Here is a 24080-nt window from a genome sequence, read left to right on the forward strand (position 1 = left end):
AAGCAACCATACTGCATATACACACATCATTCTGCATATGCTTCCATACAGGAAATAAATGATTGCAAATTATGCAGGTTCTTGACATAATTATTTTCTATTGACGTTTCTGTTGTTCTCTTCAATGATTGCAAATTATTGAGATAAGATATGGTTTGTTGAGCTGAAATTATCAAGTTGTTCTAACAGGTAGTTCGGCGATATCCTCTCAAAAATTGTTGCAGAATGTCTGCACCACGAAAGAGATCAGAGGCTTTTCTAAGAGCGTCCCAGCATTGGGCCAACTCGAAGAAGCTTAGGCCAAACCCTGAGCAAACTGAAAAAGCAAGCATAAAGGAGAATGAACCAGACGTGGAAATCTTGTCTTCAGATGAAGAGAATGCTCCAATTAAGGAATCAGAAGGGAAAATACGGAGGTGCTCGCCAATAAGGCTTCTTCATAATCCTAGTTATGAAGACGAAGAAGAACAGAAAGTCAATCGAGATACTATCATGCTATCGAACCTCATAGGAACCAAAGACCTTCATGAGACCTTTCAGTTCAATTTCAGTGTAGATCTCCCCATGTTCCTTAACTACTTCCATCCCGAGTTCCTGAGGCAAAAGAAAAAGATCACCTTCATCACTGGTTCCACACTTTTGGATCCCCAATTGCCCGAGACAGAACTCATCAAGAAGAACTTCAATATAAGTGAATTGACCGCTGATATTCCCAAAAGATTTGGAACTCACCATACCAAGATGATGGTAAACTTTTTTGACGATGACACATTGGAAATTGTGATAATGACATTCAATTTGCGCAAAATTGATTTCGTTGGCCTTACACAAGCACTTTGGCGTTCAGGACGTTTGCCTAGACAGAAACCAGATAGCAAGAAAATGGTGATGGGCGCAAGATTCAAACGTGATCTAAAAAATTATATAAAGAAGTATAACAAGCAAGCTCTAATAGATCTAGCGGAGAGAATTGAATTGTTTGACTTCCTGTCAGTGAAGGTTGAGCTAATGGCTTCTGCCCCAGGTAAGTATGACTTGCTGAATCTTGATGACGAAACTGAAATCTACGGATACGGAAAGTTATACCAAATATTGAAAAGGAATAATTCTTTAGTTGATAATTCCAAAGCGGAGAAATTGTACAACTTCCTTGCTCAGGTGACATCCATCTCCTATCCAATTAAAGTTGAAAAGTATAATACGGCATCAATCTTCACTCACCTCCTAGCACCTTTAGTTTTCTGCCCTAACAAAGATGAATTCAAGATCTTACTGCCTGGATCAACGAGTACAAAAAAGCACCAACAGGACAATTATTATTTTCCTCAGTTAGTCTATCCAACAGTGAAAGAAGTTGCCGGTAGTAATGTAGGATTTGGTGCTGGACAAGCTGTTCACTTGAAGTACGCCTCGACTATTGCCCATAAAAATCAATATAAGCAGAATATTGAGCCTTATTTACGAAAGTGGAATTCTTCAAAAGAGCCTCTTGAAACAGGGAGAGAATCGGTAGTTCCTCACTGTAAATATTTTGCTTGTGACAATGGCGATAACTGGTCTACTATTAAATGGATCTTGATGGGGAGCCATAACTTATCTAAGCAAGCATGGGGAGCACCGGCTCCAAAGGATCTATCCTCAAGTGTTTACGAAGTCTCGAGCTACGAACTAGGTGTCGTTGTAATCCCAGAAAAGGGACTAAGAATGGTCCCTAGCTATGGTACCGATTTTATAGAAGAGGAAAATACACTTCCCATCAGACTCCCATTCAAGTTACCCTCTTCGAAATACAGCGAAGGAGATCGACCCTGGAGCTCCTGGATGAGTTACGGCGATCTTGAGGACAGGTTTGGCGAGACTTACAATTTAGGGAATGAATGACGGTATGAATGTTATGTATATGTACAATAAATGACATGTATTTAAGGTTATCCTCAAAAAATGGAGTTAGGCCTATTATTTACCTGGGTTGGGCCAAATGCAATTTCGTTTTCTTCATCTTCATTCGATCCGTTACCTTCATTATCTGAATCTGAGTAATCCGTAGCATCATTATCGGCAGCCGATTTTCTGGTCGCTTCAACTGATTTTTTACTTCTTTCCGATCCCTTTGATCTGACGGAACGCTGCTTAGGAAGATCAGCAGTATGCGGTTTTCTCTTTCTCGACTCGAGATTCGGAGTTGTTTCTTTCCTATAAGTTACAAAATCGTCCACTTCCATAGAAGAAGGAACATTCTGACTAGGTTCAGGTGTCTTGTTAGATGGTATCACCACGGAGACTCCTCTAGATTCTTCCCTGAGTTTCCCTGTCGGTCTATTAGAATCGGTAGTTTGTAGTCTAGGGAAATTTAACGGAATACGGGCTTGTGATGGAGTCGCAAACTGACTAGCTGTTGCAGATCTCCTATCATTATGATCATCTCTATCAATCCTATGAAGAGTATGCCCATGAAGAGATAACTCCTCCTGCTTCCTTCTCAAGTCTTGCGTGCTGAGGGTTTGGCGAGATGTAGTTTCTGCACTTTCATCCTTCGAGGTTATTTGCACATATTGAATCTGTACATGAGGGTTGTTCTGCAATTCAAAAAGAACAGGATCACCGGGATTCTTAAATAAGATTTCAAAGCACTCATTATTATCCAAGTTGTTTAGACTAACGTAATCATCCTCAGTGGTATCAGAAGAGGACACTGTAAATGAACTGATTAAATGGAGGAAATTACGAAAGTCTTTTAGTCTGAAATTGATACATCTCTTCACTGGTTCGTCTCCAGTCAATAATGTAGAAAGATTGGTATTAACGAGTTCGTCTAGATTCAATGTGATGGTGACGGACATTGGCTGTTTCAAATACTCTCTGTCCTTCAAGATCTGTTTGGTATATCCACTAAACAGGAGTTTCTCATTTCTGACCTCTATTTTGAAGTCCTCAGTGCTTGCTGGTATCATATCCAAAAACTGCTTCGGTATAGACTGTTCGATCATTATGAAACTTATTCTTTCGTCAGAATTGTCGGAGTTCCCTTGTTCCTGTTGTTGGTGCAATTCTGCTTTATATATAGACGCTACCTTTACCTGATTTCTGTGAACTGGCTGGTAGTTAGTTTGGTACTTCTTGATGATCAATTTCTTTGTTTTGATTTCGATTAAAAACTTGTATTTCATTGCCGCCGGAACTTTGGTGGACCAGTAGATCTTAAAGCATATATAGTCGAGGTCGTTGGCATCTAAATTCTTGAAGAGAGTTGCCAAATGCTTGGAATTAATCAAAAACGAGTAGGAGGCAGTAGCTTCTGCTTCTTCTTCTGACAGCTCTGATTCCGGCTCGAATCCTTCTGGTAGTATGTCTGAAAAGTCCACAGCGTACTCGTGAAAGAAGCTTTTTTTGAATATGATTTCCCCGTGTGATGTCTTGGGATGATTTACCGCCGAAAGAGAAAGGGACTCTTCAGTAATGACGAATTTGATGTGTTCTGATATAGATGCTAGAGAGGTGATGGCTCTAGACCACATCAACTTGTGTTTATTGGAATCGATGACTCCTACAAACGACATAGTTGGACGAGCATCAATGAATAGATGTAAAGTAAATGGAAATAAAATATATAGATTAGATGAAGTTTAATAAAGAAAATGAGCTTTAATAAATAAATGAACTTTAATAAAGAAAATGAACTTAATAAATAAAAATGATCTTTATAAATAAAGATAAAATGAACTTTATAAATAAAAATGAACCTTAATTATATAAAGTGAACCTTAATAATATAAATACTGTATCACTATTATATTATATTAAATTATAATCTATAGAAATAATACACAATAACCGCATCAGTAATTACATGTTTATAATGAGCTTCGCATAGAATCCTCGCTAACTTTAATTACCGCGATCAGTAGAATTTTTCATTTTTAGTGTAGTTTTGTTAGCGGTTAGCCGCGTGTTTTCTTATCTATGAGCTCTCGGCAGAGATTAGCGAGACCGTCGGCGACAGCAATTTCGATAGAGTTGATAATATATATATGTAGATATCTAAATGAATATTCATAGCAATGTGTGATCTATGTGTATTCTATAATTTGTAATTGTTTCTATATTATAAATCTAGTATAGGTATATACTATATTTCTATAATTACAACTAACTTCTTGTATAGGAATATCCCAGTGGAACAATGGTGTTGAATCTACTTATCATTAACCCCAATTCCTCGGAATCCGTTACCGCTAATTTGGCTGCCACTGTCAAGGAGCCAGAACTGGTCAAACTCCATTTCTACACGGGACCAGCCAATTCCCCTACAGAAATCACCCCAGAGACATCCAATGCTTCTGAACAAGCAGTACTACCCGACCTCTTGGCCAAGAACGCAATCGAGAAGTACGACGGCTTCTTGGTTTGTTGCTATTCGGATCACCCATTAGTAGGCTCACTTAAGAAACACACCAAGAAGCCAGTGCTTGGGATAATGCAGGCAACATTACTCTATGCTTTGCTGACACCTTTAGCTGGAAAGCTGTTTATTCTCACCAGTGTCAATGAATGGGAGCTGATTTTGGATAAGGGGATCGTGGACTTCTTGGGAAACGAAGAAAATATCTTTCCTAGTAAGAAATTCCAAAGGACCAAGGGTTTAGATGTAAGTGTTTTGGGATTGAGTAATCCGAAAGAGTTTAAGAAGATTTACGATAGAGTCGATCTGATATTGAACAAGGAGTACAAGGACGACCATATTCATACTGTTTTACTAGGTTGTGCCGGTATGGCCGGGTTGGACGATAAGTTGAGTGCCAGTTTTCCCGGTGTTAAGTTTGTTGATAGTGTCAAGATTGGGGTTGAGTTTTTGGCATCGCTATGTAGATTTGGGTAGGTGAAAAGAAAGTGGATTTTGGATTCTAACTTGATACTAGCCCTCCTCAAGGGTAATAGGTTGAGAGGTACTCTCTATATAGCACAAATGCACAAGGACATGGTATCAATGTTGAACACGTATAAGCCGTAAAGATCTACGATTTTAAGTGCCATACAAAACGTACCATATTTTTCACTCTACCACCAGATCTATCCAAACTACAATTCATATCCACACCATAGCTACATGACGAATGTGTCCACCTATACATGTGCAGACCATGAAATGAACACCAATCAAAAAAACAAACCATATATATCCATAAAATGTATATATATATATATATATGTATCTATCCAAATTGTATGATATACTAGTATATACACCCTACTTATATACAACCTCAAGTATATACATATCCAGTATATACATATCCAGTATATACATATCCAAACCATATGATATATATTAATATATGTCCAAATCACACATATATATATATATATATACTATATACATCCCCATTATTCCCTTCCACATCATCACTAGCATCGAACAGTAGCTCTTATACATATACATATACATATACATATACCTACCACACCATACAGCAAATCCCCTCCTCCCATCTCTCTCACTAACTCCACTCGGTTCCTCCCTAACCCTCACTAAACCTTAAGCCTGCTCGCCGTGCCGTTCCCCATATTTCACGTTTTGTTAGGGCGCACCGATCTCCCTAAAACGAACCAGAAAGCAACTACTTACACTGAGGCAAATCATTTGTCAGAAGAACAGAGGACACTATTAACAGCGACTCGCTTTCACTAGTTACAATTGTTGGCATTGTTTAGTGGATACTAGATAAAACCAAAAAACCACATATTTATTAGATTTTCACATCAAAGACGCTGTCCAAGCAGACCCGTTCATCTCGTTTTCTCCTCCTTCTCACCAAGTACGTTCATTAAAAAACGTTACGTGCCATTATCAGTACCACAGAGAGAACGTCGGCATAGCGTTATACCGAGGAAACGGCCCCCAAAAAGCACACAGCCAGCATAAATCCGTTCAGCAGGGTCGTTACAACCATCCGTAACGATTTCTATCAAGTAAATCGTCATTCACCCATAGCACCATGTCTGGTTTTCGGTTGTTCTCCAGAAAAAGTGAGGAGGAGATGCTAAGTGACAAGGAAAGGGAGAAAGAATCCACTCCCGAAGTCCTGGTAGACGGCATTGACGAAGAGGCGGAAAAAGACTTGCTAAATGAAGATTCCCCATCATCTCCAAGCTCCCCACCACCTCTTGTCCAAAAGAGGTCAACGTTCTTGGGCAGGCTCATCAACGGCAGCGGAAGATCTCCTTCACCATCAAGTAAGCCACTTCAAGCAAGCAGCAGCTCTTCGAGCAACAGGGAAAACTCTTTACCCCCATTATCTCCCTTGACTTTGAAAGGTTACAGAGCGTCAACAAAACACCGTCTTTTGGACGATGAGTTGGCAGATAACATAAGGAATTTACTCCCAGCTCGTTTGCAATTGTTCGACGAATGGGAACTCACATACTCGCTAGAACAGCATGGAATTTCACTCAACACTCTTTATCGGAATTGCGATCCAGAGTATCAATTGGAACAAAAGAAGAAGCATCAACAACAAGCCGGATTTGGAGATTCTATTATTAGAAATATGGTGATAGGCTCTACATCGCCGTACAACAACTTTGAAGCAAAGAGACCACAGGGTTATGTGTTGATCATAAAGGATGAGAAAAATTCCAAATTCGGTTGTTTCCTAAATCAGAATTTGAAGCCAATGGATCATAAACGGTATTATGGAAATGGAGAATGTTTCTTATGGAAATGCGAAAACTACAACCCATCAACACTCACACATTCTGATGGAAACCTTATAGACCTTGACAGCGAAAATGCCGAACCTCAATCGAGTCTTCAGGAAAAGACAGCAACAAGATTCAAGGCATTTATGTACACGGGCCTTAATGATAATATTATATACTCCAACCATGACTTTATCTCTGTTGGATCCTCAAATGGACAAAATGGATTGTACATTGACAAATCTCTCTACAAGGGTGTGAGTTACAGTTGTGATACCTTTGGAAATGAGATTCTCAACTCTTCAAATCCAGATGACAAAATTGGTAGGTTCAAGATCATAGGGTTAGAAGTCTGGAGAGTTGGATCATTAGACTAACTCAATTCATTAACTTACTGTTCACACGTTGCAATGATATAAAGACATTGCTTGGCAAAGCTCATGCAAAGAATTCTGATGCAATGTAGTTGCATTTGTCTACTTCATGAGCCATGTATGAGGAAAATGAGTTATTGTTAGACAAGAGCGTGCGGAATCTAAGTGATGAATGTGAACAAAATTTATCAAATGAGCAAACAATCATGTGAGCAAACAATCATATGAGCAAACAATCATACGAGCAAACAATCAAATGAGCAAACAACGGCTCCGTTGTTGCCAAAGTAGAGAATGACACACCAAGTTCTTCAATTAGTAACATTTTGCAATATATACGACCGTCGTGAAGAATGTGGACCCTAAGAATGTTCTAGTTCTATGTACAATTATGCCTCCAACTATTTTTGAAAAGGGTGCTGTAAAGCCCTCTTGCATTTACTTCGCTTGCGTAAGGCACTAAATTTAACCTAAATACCATTAGTAAGGAACGCCGGCTAACCAAAAGTAATACAGAATTCCGCCGGCTAACATTCTCAAAAAGCAAACGCAACGCGACTCATCGCCACATCCCGCCTGTTGAATACGAACTTTATATTCAAAGAACAAAGCCCAGAAGCGTAGAACATCTAGTAAGTACAGGAAAGTTGGCCATATAATTGAATAAGGTTAGGCTCGCGTAATAAACGAAACTTACTAAGATACGTACAAAATTACGATATTATAGAACCCTCCAATTAGTGACGATGGAATCTAAGCAATTTCCAAGACTGACGACGGTAGCACAGCAAAAAATTTCTAGCTACGTCAGTAAACCGAACGTAACTGGAACTTTCCTAGAAGGTGTATCTTCTGTCCATATTCGGAACACAATATCGTGGAAATGAAGAAAACTATGTCAGATGTATCTGAAGACGTGTGCAGCAACCTTGACATTTGCTTGGTGGTATGTCACAAGTGATAATGTAGGTACACAGGCACAAAATACCACAAAAATGCATTCTATACAGTAATTAAGTACGAGTTATACCTCTTGAGGCGGAGCTTCGCCTTAGGAATGCAATGAACAAATTTGGAATTAGTGTCTAATTGAAGAATGAGCACCAAATATCGATCACATTGTTGTAAACGAATGTAACGCCATTGTTTTTTCTCCCATCTGGGCTCCTAGATGCCGCTTGCATTGTTATATTATAATGAATACGGCGATAGACGTGCTTTGTCGGGTGTGTTTTGGTTCCAATAATAGCTGCAAATTCGTTAACAACCCTATATCCACCCTGGCTCATGCATGAAATTGCACCACTGTATCCCAAAACGGCAACCGCCGCATATGACTTGACTAGCAATTAACGAAATAATTCTTATGAATAGGACACTGAAGTGATGGAATGTAATCGTGATAAAGAGAAGTCTGGTTGGAAAATCACTTCCCAAGTTCAACTATAAATAACTTACAATTCGTCATGGTTCTCGGTCAAAATCGAAGAGTAGACCAACAGTATTCGCTCAAGTGCCAATTTTGCACCCATTGATACGTTCATATCCATACAGCAAGACAAAAGCTAATGAAGTTCGAAAATACTATTGTTGCAGCTTCCTTAGTGACAGCTGTATCCGCTACGTTCGGTTGGGGGAATGGTGGAAAGCCCGATTATAAGCCTAAGACTTACTATACTACTTGTTTTGCACCCAGTACCACGTATATCACCGAAACATCTTGTTCCGACCATGGTTGTAATTACAATACCCATCAAACTGGTATTACTCATGTTACTACTATATATTCAGGAGTCACTACCGTGTACACCACATACTGTCCATTAACAGCAACGCATCAAGTCGTTGAAACGACTGATACGAAAGGAGTAGTGTGTACTTCTACAAATTACCAATGGTGGGATCATCACAAGACAACTACTGACTGTGATACTACTAAAACTAAACCCCACTATACACCAACTTTAACACCATGTACGACCACGACCACTCCTGTTAAGCCAACTTGGCCAACCACTCCATGTGACACCACCACTACTAGTACCACCTCTACTGCAGAAACCTCTACTAGTGTCACAACAACAAGTACTTATACCACTGAGGAAGTTACCACTACTACCACTGTCTCTTCCAAAGAGACTACCACTAGTACTACAACAACTCCTTATGATACTACAAGTACTTCTTCCACTGAAGTGGTTACCACGACAAGTACTACCACTCCATGTGACACCACCACTTCTACTAGCACTACCTCGACTGCAGAAACCTCTACCAGTATCACTACAACAAGTACGTATACCACTGAGGAAGTTACTACTACTAGCACTGTCTCTTCCAAAGAGACTACCACTAGTACTACAACAACTCCTTATGATACTACAAGTACTTCTTCTACTGAAGTGGTTACCACGACAAGTACTACCACTCCATGTGACACCACCACTTCTACTAGCACTACCTCGACTGCAGAAACCTCTACCAGTATCACTACAACAAGTACGTATACCACTGAGGAAGTTACTACTACTAGCACTGTCTCTTCCAAAGAGACTACCACTAGTACTACAACAACTCCTTATGATACTACAAGTACTTCTTCTACTGAAGTGGTTACCACGACAAGCACTACCACTCCATGTGACACCTCCACTTCTACTAGCACTACCTCGACTGCAGAAACCTCTACCAGTATCACTACAACAAGTACGTATACCACTGAGGAAGTTACTACTACTAGCGCTGTCTCTTCCAAAGAGACTACCACTAGTACTACAACAACTCCTTATGATACTACAAGTACTTCTTCTACTGAAGTGGTTACCACGACAAGCACTACCACTCCATGTGACACCTCCACTTCTACTAGCACTACCTCGACTGCAGAAACCTCTACCAGTATCACTACAACAAGTACGTATACCACTGAGGAAGTTACTACTACTAGCACTGTCTCTTCCAAAGAGACTACCACTAGTACTACAACAACTCCTTATGATACTACAAGTACTTCTTCCACTGAAGTGGTTACCACGACAAGTACTACCACTCCATGTGAGACCACCACTACTAGCATGTCATCAACTGAAATTCCAACACTTCCAACTTCTTATACCACATATACTGCTGCAACCACCACCACTGTAGTTGTCACATCTTGCAGTCAAGAAGGATGCCATACCTCTACCGTTCCAACTGGAGTCATCGTTGTCACACTTACAACTTCTGAAACCATTTCCGTCTACACTACATACTGTCCGTTAACAAGAGTGGAAAGGATTACTCACGAAAGCCACTACACAAAGGCTCCTGAATTTGGCAGCCACAAAGAAGTGGAATTATCTGTGAAAGCAGCTGTTTCAGAAACCGTAGTTACTGGTACAACCACCTCCAGTACTATTACCGCTCCAGCCGAAACTGCAAATGCCAAATTGGAAACTGTCTCTCCTGTTGCTGAAGCCGCTGTCTCACCAGTCGCTGAAGCTGCTGTCTCTCCTGTTGCTGAAGCTGCTGTCTCTCCTGTTGCTGAAGCTGCTGTCTCACCAGTCGCTGAAGCCGCTGTCTCACCAGTCGCTGAAGCTGCTGTCTCACCAGTCGCTGAAGCTGCTGTCTCACCAGTCGCTGAAGCTGCCGTCTCACCAGTAGCTGAAGCCGCTGTCTCTCCTGTTGCTGAAGCCGCTGTCTCACCAGTCGCTGAAGCTGCTGTCTCTCCTGTTGCTGAAGCCGCTGTCTCACCAGTCGCTGAAGCTGCTGTCTCTCCTGTTGCTGAAGCTGCTGTCTCTCCTGTTGCTGAAGCTGCTGTCTCACCAGTCGCTGAAGCCGCTGTCTCACCAGTCGCTGAAGCTGCTGTCTCACCAGTCGCTGAAGCTGCCGTCTCACCAGTAGCCGAAGCCGCTGTCTCACCAGTCGCTGAAGCTTCTGTCTCACCAGTCGCTGAAGCTGCTGTCTCACCAGTAGCCGAAGCTGCTGTTTCACAAGTTGCAGAAGAACCCGTTGCCCCAACCCCACATGCATATGTAAGTGATGCTAACACTTCAGTCGCAGAGCAGATTAATGGCCTGGAGACGACTTTAGTTACATTAGCCATTTCTAGTAGTGCTTCCGCTTCTCAACCAGCTCCTTCTTCTGTTTTAGCCTATGAAGGTGGTGCTAATGCCAGAGCACTTGTGCCTACCTTTGGCTCCCTTTCTGTTATTGCCATGATGGTGATTACATTTTTCTAAGACATTTTTGTCTACAATACTATAGACTGGATAACTTTTCGTCATTCTTGATTCATATCGTCTACTCTTATTCCCATTACTTTAGCTTGATTTTATATAAAAGGTTTTTCTTCGATGACTCTTTTTGCTTTCGGTTACTTAATACACACGTTTCTCATTTTGCAACTTTTGCAACTCATGTAGTGAAATATTCTTGCTGCAAAATTCCTCCGAGATACGATATGCAGGAACCAGCATCGAACCAAAGAGTGGGCCATGATGTGCATCGTGTATCATGAACATATGGAAGTGATGTTTTGTTACAAGTCAATATGAATGAGATCTGTACCATCATCCGAATCTGGCTGTATTTTATTCCAACGACAGTGGACATAACTATACCTTGCAGACGAGTCTTTTACTACAATTGAAATCAGAAGTTGTAACAAATATTTATTACCATGCCGTTGAGGATGCCACTATACACAGGGATTCTTTTTAATTAACCATAGAATACAAATAAGAACAAGGGAGACAAAGATAAAAGGTTTAAAAAACAATTGTTGAAATGAATTAAATGAAAGCAACGAGCTAGACGAGATGGAAAATCAATTCTTCTCGAGAGAGCTCATCAATGCAATGTACCGTAGCCATAACCATAACCGTGAGTGTCATAAAATAGGATACGCATCAAACTGGATTCGTTTATAATATCAAAGATTAAATGTTGAAGTTAATCTTGATGTTGAGTATGTTGAGTACTCAGATGAGATAGGTTCCTGCGTTAGTGAAATAAAACATAAAATAAAATGAACATAATACTCTTTGAGTAGAGGAAAAAAAAATTGGAAGTACCCTTGCTTGGAGGGTTTACTTTACTTTTCGAGACATTTGAACCAGCTTACAAGACTGGGGTGTCCAACTCCTGAATCAAGTTGAAAAGGGTCTCATTTTTGTCAATGAAGTCATTGTTGACTAAGTTACATAAAACGAAGTCATTGCTGAAGTTGGTAATCAATTTAACGAAGCCATCGACCTTTTCTTTGTCAGCTTCAATCAAATTACTCAGCAAAATACTAATCCACTCGGTGAATATACGGTAGACTTCATCTTTCCAAGCCAAGAACGAGGTCTTCTCAACAATAGTTGGTTGCAAGATTTCCTCTCCTGGGAAAACACCCCAAGTGACAGCATTAATGTCATCATCCTTACAGTTGGTAGACAAGTGGCCATTCTTGTCTACAGCGTAGTAACTGATGATACTGGAAGAAGAGTCTCCTTGAGAGCCATTAAAGGAGTCAATCTTGTGCACTAATTGGTCGAGCAAATCCTTGTGACAGAAGAATTCCAAGTATTGCTTTTGGTAAACGTATCCGTTCTTAGGACCCCAACCATAAACCTTTTCACTAGATTTGATAGCATTCAAAGCAGGTTGAGAGTTCATTGTGAAGAATCCCTTCTGGTTTAACTTGATCAAGTTGTCAACAATCAAAGAGGTATCCTCTCCAATTGGTCCGTCAGACCATGGTAAGGACTTCAATTCACCCTTCAAGTATGAAACAACTATATCAGACAAGTCTTGCAAGGTTTGAGGAGTACCCCACAAGTCATATGCCTTCTTTGGAGATTGCCTTAATAACTCAGCGGCACACAAATCGATGTCACCGAAAGCTGGAGATCTGGAATCACCCCATCTACCGTTAGGGAATTCATCCCAAGTAGCAGTTCTTGTGATGTAAGAATACTTTCTATTTTGCCAGAAAATAGGACGGATAGATTCCTTTGATCTAGTTGGATGTAAGGATTTTCTCCATGGCAATTCAGCTCCTCCAATGACTTCATGAGACTTAACTGGTTCGATGATGTTCAATTTTTCCAAAATCATAATGGTTGCTCTCTCCAAGTTCATGGTGTAGAAATGTAAGTGGTTAACGAAACCGGATTTAATCAATTTGTCGCACATTTCACTAACTAACTCGGTACCTCTTTCTCTGACTAAGTAATCATCATCCTTAATTGGGTCCAAGACGTCCAAGAAGTGCTGTGGGATATTGATCTCTGACCATTTGGCTCTTCTGACAAAAGCAGCATAAGTCGAAATAGGCATGATACCTGGGATAATTGGAATGTCTACACCAATCTTTCTGATCTTGGCACACCACTTAATGAAGTTGTCTACATCATAGAACATCTGGGTGATGATGAAATCAGCTCCAGCATCACACTTTTCTTTCAAGTAATGGAGAGTGTTATCCTCGGAACGCTCCTCAGGATGGCCCTCCGGATAGGCAGCGACTCCGATGTTGAAGTGGTCTCCATAGTTTTTACGAATGTAGGCGATCAAATCTTTGGCATATTTGAAATCACCAGTGGATTCCGATCCGTCCAAGGGAGGATCTCCTCTCAAGGCCAAGATGTTTTGACATCCGGACTGGTAGGCCTTTTGTAAGGCCTCTTCGATCAATTCAACCTTCATGTTGGTACATGTCAAGTGCATGCACGTTTCCAAGCCCAAGGTGGACTGCGAGGTATACACCATTTCGTTGGTCAAACTTGACGATCTTCCACCGGCATTCCAAGTGATGTCGATGAAAATCGGATTCAAATCGTACATTCTGTCCATTCTGTCGTAGAGATTCTGGACACCCTGCGACGTCTTGGGTACGAAGAACTCGAAAGAGAACGTGGCAGGTGGTGGGTTGGCCGACGAGTGGGCCTGTGCCAATTTTTCAGATATTTTCATGGTGTGTAACTATTATAAAGTTGCTAGGTGGGCGACGGGGAAGTGACACACTTACGACTCGTTTTCAATTCTTGTCAAGGCAGATATACGCAACTGTGCTTAAAGAATGACCTATTAATTATAATGTGAATTTCTACAAAATCCAAGATCAAAAGACACCTTACAACAAAACATTGAAATTTCGCCAGTCTCGATCCTGGCACTAAAATTATATAACCTCCAGTTAAACGTGCATATCGTACATCCCAAAAATTTGTTGATTCGTTGCACCGTTACCGCTATTTTACCTAGTTTGTACGAGAGCATGTGATATGAGTAATAGCATTGGGTGCCGGAAGCTGTCAAGAAGAGGATGAGGAAGTGGACATTCTTATCGGAGAGAGGAATGTGAGCGTTAGCGGTGTGTCCTGTGTAGTGGGAGGTGGAGATGTAGAGAGAGGGAGATGGAGAGGGAAGTTAAAGAGAGAGGGAAGTTAAAGAGAGAGGGTATATATGAAGAAAGAGATGGAGTGAAGAAAGAAGTGAAAGAGAGTGTGAGAGTGAAGTGATATGGGACAATGAGATGGAGGGAGAGAAAAGTAAAAGAGGGAGAAAAAGACAGTGTTAAGAGAGACAGAGAAATAGTCAGAAAAAAAGAGGGACAGAGAGACAACGCAATGAGTCAGACTACATGAGAAGTGACATAAAATTATGAGAGGACTTTGGGAAGCAAGAAGAAAGATTTCATAGAAACAAATCCAATATTTGCAAGAGATGGAACTATCTACGGATGGAATAACATAACATCTCCTAATATATATATATATAAATATATAAATAAATAATCAAAAAAATAAATAATCAAATAAATAAATATCTTACACGAAAACTTTTGTCTCTACACTCTCTGCAACACGCTCTTTTTTCTGTAATCTGGTGAGCTGGAAAAGTATTTATATTGGAGATGCTTTTGGAGATTCATTCCAGTTGTAACGACAGTAGAATGTGGTACGGTATATATGGTTGTACATATGGTTGTATATATGGTTGAATATGGTGTTGCGAAGTGGAAGTATAATAAAAATATCTATTAACTATTATATAACTTTTATGTGCTCCTGCGCATAATCGCAGCGGTCCTTTCATTCATTGCTGGCTGCAAAATTTACTACAATTCGTCATGTTCAAACTCGTTGTCCTCTTCATCATCATCAAAAGAGTGAAATTCGTCATCCAGAGATTGAAGTTCCGCCTCCTGTTTTCTCTTCTCTTCGAGTTCTTGCTGTTTCTGATCTTCAGCTAACTTCTCATTCGACAAGCGTACCAATTCCTGAATCTCCACATCATATTCAACCCATTCTGGTATTAACCGTCTGGCACGATCCAACTTGTTTTCCTTAGTCAAGGGATTATTGCACAAGTCAATGGTCTTGGCCTTCTTCATGGTCTCGTCTGAACACCACGTTTCACACCAGAGCCATTCTTGTGGCAAGCTAAAAATCTTGATCAGTCTTTGCATGTTATTGGGCAAATCTTGATCCAAGTTAGCTAAGGAGTTCGGATCAGCGGATAGCTTCTGATAATGGGACCTCAATCTATCTCCAGCAGATATCTGTCTGAACTTTATTAAGTCAACCACATAAAGTGCACTAATATGATACTTCAAATCATCCTTCAAAACTTGTGTCCAGTAACCCTCTTTCCAAAAACGGAATCCTTCCATCTCCTTTCTAGTGTCACACATAGGGGTGAACCCATATGGTGCACCTTCCAAATCGAGATCGACAAGCTCCTTCAAATCAGTTCTCACAATTTGGTCCGCATCCACGAAGATGACCTTGTCAAGATCTTGAGGGAAGAGAACATCCAAAAATAAGATTTTGTAGCCCCAAATAGATCTCTGCTTCTCTCTTTGTTTTCTTAAGAAATTCGGCCACTTGTATGTAATAAGCTCAAATTCAACATCATATTTCTCAGAGAGGAATGGCAACAATCTTTTGAAATGCGAGGACACATAATTTTCAATCACCCATATCTTAATCAGGCCCTTAGAATTCTTTCTCAAAGATGCCGTCATTATGCTCAAGAATCGCTCATAGAGATGTCCACTGGCAATAGTAAATACGTTGATATCTGCTTGTTTCTTTCCATCTTTCTTACCTATTTTCAAGACTGATTGCATCAACCCGCCTTTGACGTCATCTGGCTTGGAATGCCCGGTGCTTGCTTTTGCAAAATCAACATTTTCAAATCCTTCATTTTTCTTCAATCGTGGATAAATCACATTTCCTTGAAGACTGAGCAATGCAACTTGAGCATACTCAATTGGCGTATCGTTTACGACAAACCTATTCTCTGTAGCGGAAAGTAGTGAATAATGCTCTGAGCTTTTTCCTTCCTTTATCGAAAGATACCAGACGCCCGGAGAAGCATGTAATTGGAAGTATCCAAGTGTAGCCATTATGTTGGTGTCTGTATCCCTATCTTCTTTCTCCAAGGTCAAGGCGACTCCTGCTGGCACATTACCATTCTTAATGTTTCGGGCGTACCCTTCAACTATGATATTCTTGAGATCATAAGTACCGCAAACTGATTTCTCCTCATAGTTATCAAATCTGATATTGTCCAAGTCGACACCTATTGGGCTGACCTTAATGGTAGTAATCCACCTTGATGGTATGTCGAGCTCGCTTGTTAGGATTTCACTACTTGGCAAATGCTGGAACAAGACCGAGTGATTAGATATCCATTTCCCTTGCTCATTAAATTGCGGGATAGATGCGGGAAAAGCGCCTTTATAAAAGCGCTTGATCTTCAAATCCTCCATTGATTCAATTCTAGGTTGTAATAAGACTTTAATATTTACAAATGGAAATTCCTTGAATGAATTGACAATTGAAATCGTCTTTTGAGAATATTCATCCACTGGATCAACAATCAATAGGATATCAACCTTTTTACTCTCCATCGAAGGAGAGACGTCAAACGAATTGCCAAGGTCCAATTTACTGAAATCAAATCTAGCGACATCGGCAATGTAAAACTTATCGTCAAAATGAAAAGACTTTGTCACAACACTAGAAAATAAGTCAAACCAATCTTGCAATCCAACACTCTCATTTGCTGAATAAAATTCTACTAACCTTTTGTCATCAAATATTACTGGATAAGCATCTACAATATCACTGAAGATGCTCATTCTTTGGGTGAACTCATATTCAAGAAGAAGATCAAGATCTTTTGAACCTAACGTTGAGTCGAGACGGAAATATCTTGAATTGAATAACATGAAGTCATGATGTATTGGCAAATGCTTTGACTCCAATAAATTAAAGATCTTTTCATTTGGTAATTCATTAGAGAGAGCTTCATCTGTATTTGGTATAAGTTCGACTACACTGTCAATTTGACTATGAGATAGTTTAGAAAGGTTAAACTTGGACAGAAGGGTATCCAAGATTTTAACTCGAGGCCCAGTATTAATTAGCCTCACCTGAAATTCATGCTTGGACTTTTTAACCTTTTGCAATAACTCCCTCAATTGTATTCGCATCAGTATCCGACTAAAATCTCCTATCAACCAAAATGTGCCAAAGAGGATATCTGATGAATCCAGTTTTTTGAATAAAATAGAATTCTCAATGAGGTCCCTATCGATTGGCTTGTATAATATTTCGCTTGGTTCAATAGGTATTATACGTAAGTTTCTTTCAGATGCAGCATTTTCATATAGCAAGCTTTTTAATGACTTTCCTTCTGCTGCACCACTACGAATATATTGTTTCAACAAGGAAATGTCCTGACTTAGTTGTTTTCCCATTGCAATCTGCCAATTTGGAGACGTTAGATCATAGATAACACCATTAAAAATCACAGAGGCTTGATCTATGGAGAACCTCTTTAAAGTACTCTGAAAGATTTCGGGGTCAAATGAATCTTTCGGTGATTTTACAGAATCCACCAATGCTTGTGTGTCATCAGAACTTGGCGACTCAAGATACTTGTAAAGAAACGCCAAGGCTTCTTGAGGATTAGAAGTGTCAATGATATGGTAGAACTTTTCAGCTAAAGTGAGATCCAATGGGTCATCACCGAGCACTGGAATTATTCCGACTTGTTGAGGGATTCCACTATCCAATATGATCTTAGAAAGGGTGAATAATACCTTCAACTGCGCCCTATTCGCAAAATTTAAAGCAAACACTAAATCGTGAACGTTTTCTCTTAATGGAGGTATCTGATTTGGTTTTAATCTGAATGAGTCGGGACCCAAGTAGACCTCTTTTCTATCAGACGAATATTGTTCATACGTGACGTCTTTTTCTATATCGTTCAAGAAAACTACACCACGTCTTTTTCTTGCCGAGTATGCATAGTTATATACCTTAAATCGATTCTCATTCTTTCCCATGATAGTATTTCCATTTCGGAATTGAGTCTGCTTGACAGCACTAAGCAAGGCAAACTTCACTATCATGAATTTCGCTTGCTCGACGGAAAACCCTAGGTCTTGCAATCTTTCGATCGTATTCAATTCTTCTTGTATTTTATTTAGCAATTTGAATAAGTCGAGTTCAAGCTTGTGAATAGGCGAACCATTAACATACAAACCATACGAATCTTTTGAGAGTCCGATATCTTCATTGGCATGAACTACTTCCCTTACAAGGTCTTCATCTCTATCTCTTGGAAGATCGGCAATAAATGAAGCGTATTTAGGAAAGTCTTGAAGAATCGAGAGAAGCAACTCATATTTCGGTATATGCTTATAGTCATTTGCCTGAATGAATGAGGTCAATTTCAACCCTAACAATTCCAATGATTCCTTCGATAAAGGATACAATTCCTCCAACTCTGAGATCTGTTGAAGTTGCTTTCTTAAATTAAGACGTGGCTTTTTGCTCTTCTTGGAACCCTTGGAAGAAGAAGTAGAAGAGACATCTCTATCATCAATCACAACATAATCTGTTCTTTTGAGCGATAGATCCACGCCGTACCCAGGTAAAGTTTCACAGATAGTCTTATCTTGAGGAGGAACGTATCTCCACACGAATCTCAATTTGCCAGACTTTGCACTTTCATACAAGTTTTGAAAGAAGTCTGAGAAATGCTTAGAGTTCTGACTAGAATAAAGAACAAGTAAAGGAGCCTTTTCATTTTCTCCAATCACTCTATCAAATGGAAATAGTTCAACATCAGACTTGGAGTCGGTTTGTAAAGCATACAACTCGTCACTTGAGCAGTAAATCTTATCGTTATACAAAAGCCATGTTTCGAGTCCTTTGCCTGCTGATGCGATTTTGTTTCCGAAGGAGTCTTTTGCACATTCGATCTTCAATCTCTCAGCAAATTTAGGCTCAATTATAGTTGAATAGTAATCGTAATGGGCCTGGACGCGCGGAGTATATATTTTATTGACGAAGTTGAAGTTAATAAAAGACTCCGAAGTTGGATCAAGGTTCAAGCTTTTCAAGGTGGTTTCATACTTTTGCTTTTGAATCAACGATTGGAAATCTTCACCACTGTCGTCTTCTTCTTCATCATCCTCGTCATTGTTCACAATTCCAGCTAACTTCAGAGCAACTCGAACATACAATGATTCGTTTTGCGCTGCAATACTCTCCAAGAGGTTCAACTCAAAGGATGTTTCTATCCATGGCGCATGAAGCTCAATCTTCAACTGATTTCCATCCTTACCAGACGAAATTTCTTTACCGAGAGAAAAGCATGTTATTAACAACACGCATAGCACATCTCGGACTCCGAATACCATATTCTATGTTCTACCAGTTAAATATAGGTTATTCTTACAACTAAGCAACCATCTATAATCTCCAACCTTGATCCATTGAAATATAATATTTCAGCAGTACATAGTTAAGAAAACGCGGAGTCAATTTTTCAGGCCGACTATAGCCGCGCCAAGCCTACGGTAAGGCGAAGCTTTGTGTATATCGATATATATTATTCATTAGTCATAAGTATTAGTAGTCAAAGATTAGTTAATGTTGTTTTAGATGATATGAGTACATAGAATTTATACAAAAGCAAAGGAAATAATGAATAAATTGAGAGGACAAGTTGAGAGTATTAGTTAGAGCAATTCTTCGAATGTAATTGTCTTCACTAGTTTCTTCTCCTGCTTAGGAGGAAGGGCCCTCTTAGTTCTACGCTTTCCTGTTTTGCTTGTAGTCGTTATGGTACTGGTAGAAGTAGTTGTCACAGACTTAGTCTTGGTAGAAGCAGCGGAGGGAGGCAGTTTTTCACTGGCTTGAGTAGATTCTGGCACTTTCTTCTTCTTGGTCTTGGAGGGATTGCGCCGGCGCTTTTCCTTGGGCTTGTTCACAGGCAGATGAACCTCGATCTTGTCACCTTTCTCCATTATCTGCTCAAAATTCAAGTGGGCAACTAACTTCCTCCTCGGGTACTGTTCTTCATCACCGAAGAACACACGTCCTGGAGAAGATGAAAAGGTGTACTGGATACTTTCCTCTGTCTCCATCACCTCATCCGCTTTGCTTTGAGTCTTCTTCTCGTCATCAAATGATGGCAAAAGCAGGGAGAATTGTACTTTACGACGGTCCTTATGGCCATCATCCAGATCGTCAGGGGAAGGGTGTCTCAAAATTGATTTTGGTAAATTAAGGCACGATTTCGGTTGGAGAGAATAATCCAGCTGCTTATTAACTCTGTTCTTATTGTTCTCGTCACAAGCGTCAATAACTATGATGTCGTCCTTGCTTAGGTCCCCATATTCCTCGCTGGTTAAATCCACAACGTCTTTGTACTGCTTTATCTTCTTCTCTTCGTTGGTGTAAGATTTCGGAGTAACAGGCTCACTCTGTCGCTGTCTCTTGAGAGTCTTATCATCACTATCATAGTCTGATTCTTCGCCATCTATATCAATTATTTCTAGTTCATCGTTACTTGGCTCCACATCTTTGATATTAACATTACTAGGACACCATTTTGCATCCCGCATTCTCCTTTCTGCTGCTTCCAAAAGCAATTGCCTTAGTCTTCTGGGGTCATAGACCACTTTGCTAATTCTATTATTTGGCAGTGATCTTACCGCGTCCGATGGTCCTAAAGCCGTTCCAAGTTTCCTCACTTCGCTCTTATACTTCGGCTTGCTTAGTTCTTTGATTCGCTTTTCTCTCTCAGAAACATATCCTCCAAATGGGTTATACTTGCCACCTAACTTCTCTTCTTCACAACGATAGGTAGTCAGCGCCCCTCCATATTGAATTTCTTCGAACCTCTTTTTCAAGCCGTCCAAGAACTTATAGAACTTATCATCATGAGCGCTGTAGAGATTGTGGGTTAACTCGTGAAGAAGTGTTCCTATAATATCTCCCATGGGATAAAACAGCTTATCATTTGAGTGATATCGAAGCCGTATCAAGATTTTCTGGCCTCTGTTAACATTCAACCCAAGAAGATTTGCATTCTTTGGGAACATCTCACAGAGCGTGCCCACTTTAAAGTTATTTTCGTGTATTATAGGTGCCACCATCTTGGCTGCTTGGTGAAGAAGATCGGCGGCATAACTCTTATCAGGGTACCTTATCAAAGACGCTATCTTTTGGATATTTGACACAGGCGATGGTCTATCGGGTGGCTTTGCCGTATTCTTTCGCTTGCCGTTGTTGCCTTTTGCTTCGCGAACCATATCATAATACACTTTTACCTAGAATATATATGTCAACACACGGAAGATCTTATTTGACGTTATTTTATATGTATGTACGTGTAATCGAACGTGATGATTACTGATGCGTGTAGGCCGTTTCGTGTAGAAAACTATCTCAAACGAGCTCGTAAATAGCCGCCGCAGTGATGCCAGAAGGAATCCACAAAAGTGCGAATGCGCAGGTTCTGCTGCTGCTGGCTTATGATTGCAAAAAAGTCGGATGGGAAGAGAAGAAAAGGAAAAGGACAGACTGATAAAAAAGTGGAGAGATCTGAGAATATTTATGTTGATATTATTGGAAGGTGTGTGGAATATGATGATTTCGATTATTTGGTATGCTTGAAGATATGATCGAAGAAATTCTGGAAGAAAAAGTGCTCGAATAATTAGGAAATGAGGGTCTATTGAAGTAGTTTTATATTTTGTTTATACATATATTCTATTCTTTGTTATGCGCCACAAAAACTGATTCACTTATTTGAAAACTACCGTCACTCCAAATTTAAATAGACTTATATACACCCGTAGCCTTTTTCAAAGGAGGAAGTGCGTGTTCATTCAATAGGTGCTGGTATGCTCGTACAAATTGTCAATGAACTGGGTCATAAACGAACCAGGGGTCGATGCATGTTGAGCTGCATCATAGCCCGCCAGATTATACACTTCAAGCGCTCCAACAACGGCATCAAAAATATAAAAGTCTCCATCCCCACTACCATCAGCTTTGGCTGCTAGAAATGCGGCAATTGTACTTCCCAAAGAGCAACCAGTACCAGTTATGTATCCCATCAATCTATTTCCACCCTTAACACGGACAGACAGCCCATAAGCATCAACAACGTAGTTCATCTCACCCGTAATTACCACAACAGCTTGGAAGTCTCTTGCCACTTCGTAAGCCAAAGAGAGGATTTCTGGTTCTGTCAACTTTGCAATGGAGTCTACTCCTCTCATATCCCCTCCATTAGATGAAGAGGCAGGTGGAGTATAAGTACTGGATAATTTCCGGATGGCCATGATTTCACCCAAATTTCCCTTGATAACGGACATTTGCCCTGCGTTCAAAAGAGCCTTCGTACATTGTAATCTTGCTTTAGAAGCACCGCATGCCACAGGATCAAAGACAACGTGCTTACCGTATTTGTTGTAAACTTGCAATGCATGCTTGAATATTTTCATCAAGCTTTCGGAAGGGGTACCCAAGTTCAACACTAAGGCAATATTAGGAATACCAGATGCAAACTCTTCAAATTCTTCAGGCAATTCAGACATAATAGGCGAAGCCCCAATAGCTAAAGTCACGTTGGCACTGAAGTTCTTTACAACATTATTAGTAATATGGTGTACCAATGGCTTTTCTTCAGCAAGCTCAATTACTTTTGTCCTGAGGACTGCATTGTTTGTTCCGTGGGAAACGCCTCTTGTCCATGCTGGAGGATTTTTGATAACATGAAGTAAATCTCTGGTTGCTTTTGCGGCGTCTTCAGCAGCCATAATACAAGAGACAATGGCTACTCCGTCCAATTTATGTGAACCAACTTGGCATTGGGTCAAAACTTTGTCTGCATTGGAATGGTTAATTCCACCAATAGCAACACTTCTGATCTGCCTTGTAGCCGTACTATTGTAGTCACCTAATACTCTAAGCATTTTTCTAATACCAAGAGGACCAGTACCTTCTGGGTCCGTGACATCTTTCTTCGTATTCGTTTGATATACAGTTCCTAATCCCACGTAATCAGCAACACTTTCAGTGACCACTACTTTAACCTCCTCTGGAGTAGAGCAAGTGACTCCCAAGATCTTATTTGGTCCCAATAATTTTCTAGCCAAAGTGGCTGGCATGTCATCTTGGCCGATGTGGACTCCCTCAGCATCAATGGCAAGAGCCACATCAATTCTATCGTTAATTATCAAGGGAATACCCTTCTTTTTAGTTAACTCATGAACCTGTTTTGCTCTATCGACAAAATCAAGCGTCAGAATCGATTTTTCACGAAGTTGAACTAATGTAGCTCCGTTCTCAATTGCAGCCTCGACCTGCTTGAGGAATGTGGAGGACTCTGGGATCATGGTAGAGTCCGTCACCAAGTATAAAGAATAGTCTACTTGTGCCATTTTCTCCGATTTCTGTTTGTTACAGCACAGTCAAGAACAAGTTTCCCTGGCTCTATAAAGACCACGAAGCATATAAACCCATTATTAATCAATGAAGATCCACTTTTCACTAAACTTACTCCGATGAAGAAGGTAGTAGCACAACGTTATTCTCACACGCACAAGAATATTAAGCGCATACAAATATACCCTTAGAAGGCATGTGCGATGACTACATGTCAACACCAGATGACAGCAGCATGAATAAAGTAGAGGATGCCAATTTTTGCAACTTA

At 40.1% G+C, this 24080-nt stretch overlaps 9 protein-coding genes across 9 annotated transcripts; 4 read left to right on the plus strand and 5 right to left on the minus strand. All coding sequences in view use genetic code 12, as the record gives it.

Moving 5' to 3' along the window:
• Positions 1-225: 225 nt before the first annotated feature.
• On the plus strand, positions 226-1881 carry RJT20DRAFT_1032 (putative tyrosyl-DNA phosphodiesterase; the record flags this gene model as incomplete). Its single annotated transcript, XM_064915691.1, has 1 exon — positions 226-1881. The coding sequence occupies one exon, from the start codon at positions 226-228 to the stop codon at positions 1879-1881; it is 1656 nt and encodes a 551-aa protein (XP_064773272.1).
• Positions 1882-1908: 27 nt separating this feature from the next.
• On the minus strand, positions 1909-3826 carry DDC1 (Ddc1p). Its single transcript, XM_064920657.1, has one exon. It carries the CDS (start codon positions 3555-3557, stop codon positions 1935-1937), a length of 1623 nt encoding a protein of 540 aa, XP_064773273.1. The 5' UTR covers positions 3558-3826; the 3' UTR covers positions 1909-1934.
• A 163-nt stretch (positions 3827-3989) lies between these two features.
• DCG1 (Dcg1p) lies at positions 3990-5310 on the plus strand. Its single transcript, XM_064917616.1, has one exon. The coding sequence runs from the start codon at positions 4181-4183 to the stop codon at positions 4874-4876; it is 696 nt and encodes a 231-aa protein (XP_064773274.1). The 5' UTR covers positions 3990-4180; the 3' UTR covers positions 4877-5310.
• Positions 5311-5993: 683 nt separating this feature from the next.
• OXR1 (Oxr1p) lies at positions 5994-7073 on the plus strand (the record flags this gene model as incomplete). Its single annotated transcript, XM_064918853.1, has 2 exons — positions 5994-6024; positions 6088-7073. The coding sequence occupies 2 exons, from the start codon at positions 5994-5996 to the stop codon at positions 7071-7073; spliced, it is 1017 nt and encodes a 338-aa protein (XP_064773275.1).
• Positions 7074-8638: 1565 nt separating this feature from the next.
• PGA18 (Pga18p) lies at positions 8639-11293 on the plus strand (the record flags this gene model as incomplete). The annotated part of the gene is made up of 1 exon (XM_064915695.1): positions 8639-11293. The coding sequence occupies one exon, from the start codon at positions 8639-8641 to the stop codon at positions 11291-11293; it is 2655 nt and encodes an 884-aa protein (XP_064773276.1).
• Positions 11294-11919: 626 nt separating this feature from the next.
• MET13 (methylenetetrahydrofolate reductase (NAD(P)H)) lies at positions 11920-14263 on the minus strand. Its single transcript, XM_064920658.1, has one exon. The coding sequence runs from the start codon at positions 14013-14015 to the stop codon at positions 12174-12176; it is 1842 nt and encodes a 613-aa protein (XP_064773277.1). The 5' UTR covers positions 14016-14263; the 3' UTR covers positions 11920-12173.
• A 546-nt stretch (positions 14264-14809) lies between these two features.
• Positions 14810-19940, minus strand: KRE5 (Kre5p). Its single transcript, XM_064917617.1, has one exon. The coding sequence runs from the start codon at positions 19765-19767 to the stop codon at positions 15163-15165; it is 4605 nt and encodes a 1534-aa protein (XP_064773278.1). The 5' UTR covers positions 19768-19940; the 3' UTR covers positions 14810-15162.
• Positions 19941-21666, minus strand: RJT20DRAFT_151251 (metalloendopeptidase; the record flags this gene model as incomplete). Its single annotated transcript, XM_064919051.1, has 2 exons — positions 19941-20798; positions 20835-21666. The coding sequence occupies 2 exons, from the start codon at positions 21664-21666 to the stop codon at positions 20089-20091; spliced, it is 1542 nt and encodes a 513-aa protein (XP_064773279.1). The 3' UTR covers positions 19941-20088.
• Positions 21667-21955: 289 nt separating this feature from the next.
• THI6 (bifunctional hydroxyethylthiazole kinase/thiamine-phosphate diphosphorylase) lies at positions 21956-24080 on the minus strand. The gene has a single exon (XM_064920661.1). The coding sequence runs from the start codon at positions 23803-23805 to the stop codon at positions 22246-22248; it is 1560 nt and encodes a 519-aa protein (XP_064773280.1). The 5' UTR covers positions 23806-24080; the 3' UTR covers positions 21956-22245.

Source organism: Scheffersomyces xylosifermentans (genome assembly GCF_036884685.1).
Source record: "Scheffersomyces xylosifermentans strain CBS 12540 chromosome Unknown RJT20scaffold_6, whole genome shotgun sequence".
Classification (NCBI taxonomy): Eukaryota; Fungi; Ascomycota; class Pichiomycetes; order Serinales; family Debaryomycetaceae; genus Scheffersomyces; species Scheffersomyces xylosifermentans.